At 36.1% G+C, this 7,056-nt stretch overlaps 1 protein-coding gene across 2 annotated transcripts; it reads right to left on the bottom strand.

Moving 5' to 3' along the window:
- Positions 1-393: 393 nt before the first annotated feature.
- fbxo36b (F-box protein 36b) lies at positions 394-6,958 on the bottom strand. 2 transcript variants are annotated; one of them, XM_077226808.1, is made up of 5 exons: positions 6,747-6,958; positions 5,888-5,996; positions 5,575-5,747; positions 3,072-4,392; positions 394-2,840 (listed from the first exon to the last, which is right to left on the bottom strand). In XM_077226808.1, exons 1-4 carry the CDS (start codon positions 6,840-6,842, stop codon positions 4,174-4,176), a joined length of 597 nt encoding a protein of 198 aa, XP_077082923.1. In that variant the 5' UTR covers positions 6,843-6,958; the 3' UTR covers positions 394-2,840; positions 3,072-4,173. The 2 variants fall into 2 exon arrangements, with proteins under 2 accessions (XP_077082923.1, XP_077082840.1); XM_077226725.1 differs by lacking the exons at positions 5,575-5,747; positions 5,888-5,996; positions 6,747-6,958 and having other exon boundaries at positions 3,072-3,599.
- Positions 6,959-7,056: the final 98 nt, after the last annotated feature.

Raw genomic sequence — 7,056 nt, forward strand, 5'->3', positions numbered from 1 at the left:
GCATTTCCACAAGTGTTTCATGTTTTCATTTGAATTTTTTTTTCTACTTTTGTAGAAAGTTTTCTACTTTTGTGTTATATTACCTTGGAAGTAAATTATAGTGATGTCTTGCCATGCTGATTGTGCAGTGTTAAACGAAAGTGATTACTCAAGATCAAAGCGACACCATTAGACAATCATTTCAAGTTTTTGTCCACTCTCACTAAATATGTTCAAAGAAAGAAATTACAATTTCATGCCCGACAGCAGGCTATTTTTGTAATGTAACCATGCCATGAATAGCTAGCCTACTTCATATGACTCAAAATAATTAAATTAAATAATATCACTTATACTAATTATATTATTTGTATATTTCAGAATGCACTAAATAAAACAATCAAAACATGCATCAACACTTAAAATCAGGCTTTAATCAACAACCTTACGTTTGCATACATTATTAGTTTATTATTTACTGTTATTATGATTTTTTTACATTAAACCTTAACATCTGTTTATATCATTAAGTAACAAATTAACAAGGGTAACGTATTGTTATATAAATGTCACCCAAACTCAACGTGGCCTGGTATTACACAGAGAATAATCTATTTCAAAAGAATAATATATTTACAATGAAAATTTCTAGAATGTATATTATTTGAACAGACACAGAAAATCTAACTCCAGTTATTTTTTAGGGTTTAAATACATACATACTTAGCAGCATCCCACTCAAACACAACTGTGCAACACAATTATATGCAACTGTAATAATTTAATCCTCAGTGCGACTTGTTCTAGAGAAATTCAGGTGAGGACAAAAATCATCTGGTGAAAAGTTTAACAACTACCAATTTCATACCTCTGCATGTAGTGTGATCTAGCATGATGAGGGGTTCTGCAATAACTCCTTAGGATGTGTAATCTATTCTGCAGATATGCAAATGACAAGCCTGCAAACATACCTAAAGACAAACCAAAAAGGTTTATTGGCTGATTTATTAATAGCCTTAATGAATCAGTGAAAATAAAAAAAACATTAGATTCAGATGTCTCATTTTCGTCTCACAGACAAAATTACACATTATGGCAAAAATACATACAATTTCTCACAAAACCACCTAAATTTGGCTATTCACAGTCATATTCATGATTATTCATAATGAAGGTTTCACATGACTAAAAATCGTCCATAGTGTCAACATGTATATTACATTGAAAGAAGACTTTTATGCTCACCAAGACTGCATTTATTTGATAAAACATAGTTAACACATTCATATTGTAAAATATGATTACAATTTAAAATAACTTCCATTTTAATATATTTTAAAATGTAATTTATTCCTGTGATGTTTCAGCATCATTACTCCTGTCTTCAGTGTCACATGAATCTTCAGAAATCATTTATTATCATTATCAATGTTGAAAACAGTTGTGCTGCTTAATATTTTTGTGGAAACCGTGATGCATTTTGTTTTTCAGTATTATTGGATAAATAGAAAGTCCAGAAGAACAGCATTTTTCGTAACAATGTAAGTTAAGTCTTTGCTGTCACTTTTGATCAATTTAATGTGTCCTTGCTGAATAAAAGAGATAAAATCTTACTGACCCCAAACTTTTGATGTTGTTTAATTTTTTTATTCTCTATCTGGGATTAAAAAAAGAAACAAACTTGAATAAATCAGTTCCGTATTCTGTGCTTTAAGTTTAAAATACACGTGCCACTGTCTCAAGGACTTTGAAAAGCCAATGATCTTTTAACACTGTCAAGATTCTGTTCCCCTTGTCCAACTTGTTTCTAATTTACACAGTTAACTCTATGAAGCCTGACCTCTCTTTCTCTCCCTCAAATTCTGTGACAATGGTAGATGAAGTGGCGGTAGCCATGCAGGTGGAGGTGTTAGTCTCAATACTGGCTCCGGTCTCTGCTGCACTGGTTATTGTCCCAGTGCTGATGGTATCCATGCTGCCAATGTGCCCACAGCCACAACAGTTTCCCCAGAACAAACCCAGGAAATGTAGCATCTCCTTGTGGAGCTCTTTGCAGCGCAGGCCGAACACCACAGGGCTCAGTGACTGTGCAAAACTGAAGACGACGAAAACGGGCAGCGCCACAGGGAGCGTCTCCTGGTGCCGGGAGATGATGATGATGGAGGGTAGGAGGTGCAGGCTTATCTGCAGGCTGTGGATGAGAATGGTGCGGCGGGCTTTGCTGTTGGATCGAGTGAAATGGCCAGCACGTCTACCTTCCAGGTAAATCGCCATATAACTTACAATGATGAGCAGCACCAGCAATAACAGCAACGCTAAAGCGCTGGCAATGCAAGCTGTGGCTTCCAAAGCTGTAGAGCACTCAGTATCCAGCCCAATTACGTGATCCCACGGAGAGTGCACACAGGCTAGGACGGTGAAGACTACGGGGTTGAGCAGGGCGAGAACGCAAGCCACCAGCATGACCCAGCGGTGGAAGCGCTGGACAAGAATGGGGTAACGGAGTGGCATACAAATGGACAGACAGGTGGTGACGGACATCAGCGTGAGGGTGATCATCAAACCTCGTGCCATCACCACCTGCAGGTCGAAGAGGATCCAACAAGTGATTCGGGAAATAGGCCAACGCAGGCTGCGGAGACCGTGCACGGCTGCGCCCATGATGTTGAATCCAGACACACAGACACAGTGCTGACACAACAGGACGTAACGAAGGTTTTGACGCAACTCCTGGTTGTGCCGCACCGTTGCTATAATGAGGGAGGCGAAGAGACCAGTGACAATGAAAGCTCCAAAGTGGACAGATGCTTTAACAGTCTCCAAAAGCCTATTGTTTTCTGCTAGACCGGAGCTAGTGAGCCCTCGGGAAAGAAAAAAAGACAAAAAAAACTATGTCAAATGGAGAATGAGAATATGAAGTCATATAAAAAAAATATTTCAGTTACATTATAGAGATAAAATACAACAGGCTTTTTCTGGTGGGTCTAGAGGAGCAGATGATCATGTTGTATTTAAGAAAACACTACAGATATCAGACAAATACACAATTACAGACTACATATTGCAGTGTGAAAAACAAGAAATCCACTCACCTGTTTGATTGCTGGTGTTGGTCATTTTTGGTCTTTCACTTGTTCAAGATTCACATCCAAGTAAATCACATTCAATCTCAGAATCACCTCCTGCCTCGCTTAATCAGCTTGTTTGGATCAAAAATGAACAATTTTGCTTTTCAGTAGCCTTTCCTGTGGTCTTTGTCAAGCTTGTTTTACAGATACAAATTGCTTAAGTGATTCTCACCTGCAGCCAGCAGTCTAGTCACAGCATCTCAGGTTTCTAACATCCCCCCCCCCATGAATGGTTTTTCCTGTGTTTGACACAATGCCATGCAACAGTAATCTACTGAGCGTACAAGAGGTGGGTTTTAACCACATGTCATAAATGACTCAAGTCTCATTACCTCTAGCATATGTTATTTAAAACGATGAACCAGAGCTGAAATGATCATTTGACACTTCTCCTGTGACTGAATATTTGAGATGTTATTGGTGTTGGCAGGTTTAATGAATTACCATGGTTGTAATGTTATGGGTAAAAGGAATCCATGCAGCAAGAGCTGTGAAAATAATTGGATTGTAATTTTTCTTAATTAACCGGGCTAAATAGTATTTTTATTTGAGGGTTTTTACTAAATAAATGAAAGAAGATTTAGGGTGGAAAAATACCAGGAATATTTTACTATAGAAATGCAATATATTTTTAACGAACAAAACAAGACAAATCAAAATTTGTACATTAGGTTCCTCTTCACAAAAAATTGCATCCGAACAGGAAAATACTGTTGGGAGTTATCAGTTATGTCTGTATTAAGAAAACTCATATGCTGGTCGAATCTCTTTGGATTTGTATTCAAATAAAATAACACCAAATAATGTAATAATTATGCCAGAAAATAAGTGATTATGATTTTGTCTTACAAGTTGTGAAATGTAAAGTTGTTTTTTTTTGCCTCAAAACTAGTCTTTAGCCCTTCTAGACTTTTTAGATTTGAGCAAATGTAGCAGTCTGCCAAACGTACAAAAACATTAACGTGCCAACTATTTTCAACAGTGAATCTTTCATGCATAAAACAAACAAAAATGATGTTCTGATAGAGAAAGTCTTTATCAGACTTTGAATAGGGTCTGAAGCCATTTACTCAAAAGGAACAGAAGAGGAACTTGGCTCGCTTTGATCCTCACAGGGCTGATTCTCCTTCTGCTTCCGGCGGCTAATCTGCATCTGCAGCTGCAGCTTGTTAGTAAAGAAAATTGTTCTCCAGCCAACCTCCTTAGCTAAAGCTTCCACTGTTGGAGTCACAGTGTCACAATGCTTCCTTACTGTCTGCTCCCAGAACTCCTCAGAGTTACAAAGCTGAAGGGGAAAAAAATCAGAAAGCACATACACTTCAATGTAACCATTTAACCAGAGCTGGGTAGATTACAAACAAATTGTAATTACATGACAAAAACTGTATGACGTAATCCATTACATTACATATTTAAGGTAATATAATCCGACTACTTTGGATTACTTTTAGATTACTTTTGACCTAACTTGTTCATCACATTGATTTGAGTAGAATAATCATACCATATTGATATTAAAATACAAAGAAAAAGAAAATATATTCCATTCTTTGTTATCAACAACATGAAGTGCCTTAAATATTATATTATGTCAGGGCTTTCCTGATTGGGGTTCATAATGGAACTGCAGGGGATCCTGTGTTTAATGAAAAGCTATTAACTAGTTAAATCATATTTTTTTAATTAAAATAAATAATTTAAAAATAAAACACTACTAAAAAAAGATAAAAAGATCATTTAATTTGTTTGCCTGCATGTCATGCAATGAAATGAAACGTGAATTTGTTGAAAGACAAAAACCTTCCAAAGACATTATTGCATGGTTAAATAACTCACTGAATCTGAGTGATAATTCAAATAATAATGAATGTGTGAATTAAGAGTTAATTAGATCTGCAAATGTTGAGAAAACACTTGTTAAAAGTGAAATGATTTCTGTAAATCCAGTGACCAAAAGCCATGGGTCTCAGTTTTTTTTTAGTGATAGTCACATGACTATATAGTGGCTGGTCTGTGTGGTTAATTCCACAAACCTGGAAGACCTTCTGAACGTATGCAAGCAGTAGGCGTTTTTAGAAAGGAACATTTAAAAGATAAACAAAGAAGTAGTAGGAAGAATCAATGAATTATTAATATTTGTTAGAATAACAAGTAATCAATAAAAAAGTAACTGTAGTATGAATACAAGTATTTTAAACCGTAATATAATCTAATTACAAGTACTTAATTTTTGGAATCTGATTACGTAATCCAGATTATATGTAATCAGGTACTACCTAGCACTGGATTTAACATACATGCAAACAAACAGCAATTTAAAATGTATAATTAATTTAAGACATTCTACAAACATTTCATGTGAAATATTTGTTCAAAAACTGTGCTTGAGCTATTTTATTTCAAATGAAAGCCACTTGATTTGGTTCTATGACACTTTGAAATGCAATGGGATTTCAATAGGCCTTACCTCTTTAAACTTATGGCAGGTGCGTGAAAGACCTGAAATGTCTTCAAGGTCTAGATGTGCCATGATGGTGAAAAGCAAAGCATTGGGGAGACGGACAATGTAATCATAGTGGCCTTGGCATAAGTTTTTGGAGTACTGCAAGATGCGAGGACCAAATACCATGGCAACGTGATCTGGATGAGATAGACCAGGTTGTTCATTGAATGAAAAAGAGGCTACATTAAAAGACTTTTACACACTTTATTTTCAAATGTAAAAAAAGTGTATGTCTGGAATAGTAGGCAAGAACAAAGAAAGTTGCTGAATAACTTACTTTGCAGACGCCTGTCTTCTAAGAAGTCTTCATGTGATTCTCTCAGTTGTCCTGGTGGTGTGCTCCTGCAGTCTGATCTCAAAGAAATCTTCCACCAGCTCCAAACAACCTGTAGTAAAGGATGTTCATAATTATCATAAATAATAGTCTACAGTAAAACTGAGACAAAAACCTCCCATTTTTTTCAACAGTTCTTCAGAGCTACTTTAATGATCATCTCCAGAGTGACATGTTGTAGGATCTTGAGTAGTAACCAATAGTTTCTTGATCTAAAATATAGCCTATATTTTCCTTTGACACTGTGATCATTACAGCTAGTTTAGCTTGTTAACTGTGGGTGTCCACTGTCCAGGTAGCAGGACACTTGGCATGCTTTTTTATCATCACATATTTTAGTAATCACCATAAATTAGGTAGGCCTATCATCATTTAAAAGATTAAACACTCAAATTTCAATTGAAATAGGGCATGGTGTTATCATGGAAACTACTTTAAAACCTTCTCAATTTTTTGTTATATCAACTTCAAATTTGGAACACAACATGGTTAGACATCTGGCCTTGATTTTCTAGCAGTATTAGAGTCCGAATTATTTAGTAAAATATGTATTTTGTATAAAATTTGTATTTTGACCAGATAAAGACAAATGTGTTCATTTTAATTTCCTAACTAATTTGTTTCCAGCGGTAACATTTTTGTAGGCTAAAATGTTTGTTTGGCATTGGGTTTGGAGGATCTTCTATCGTTAGATGAAGAGAACAGATAAACAAATAAGTTAGCAAACTTTTGGTCATAAAGCTGCTGCAAGAGTAACGCATTGGTGTTAACAATAAAAAAAATATAACGTTAGTTGACAAACCTCAGTCGGTGTAATTGCAAAGTGGAAATAGTCCTTCATAGGTGCAGGACCTTGTCCACTGAGCTCAAACAGAGTTTCTCCCAGCAAGCTCGCCATTCCCGGATACCGTTGACGCGTTACCAGGACAACAGAGACTCCACACAGTCTGCGTCATCATCCAGAGGCAGTCGAGTGATTTCACACTCATCATCATCGCTATATTTTTCTAGCACATTAGACAAGTATCTGGAACTGATGCTTGTTGCTCCTACTAAATGGACGCATTTCTCTTTATTAGATGAATATCCGTGTTTTCACGAAAACTGCGCCA

The sequence above is a fragment of the Siphateles boraxobius genome, unplaced genomic scaffold, assembly GCF_051911475.1.
Source record: "Siphateles boraxobius isolate OS27281-9 unplaced genomic scaffold, OSU_SipBor_1 1, whole genome shotgun sequence".
NCBI lineage: Eukaryota > Metazoa > Chordata > Actinopteri > Cypriniformes > Leuciscidae > Siphateles > Siphateles boraxobius.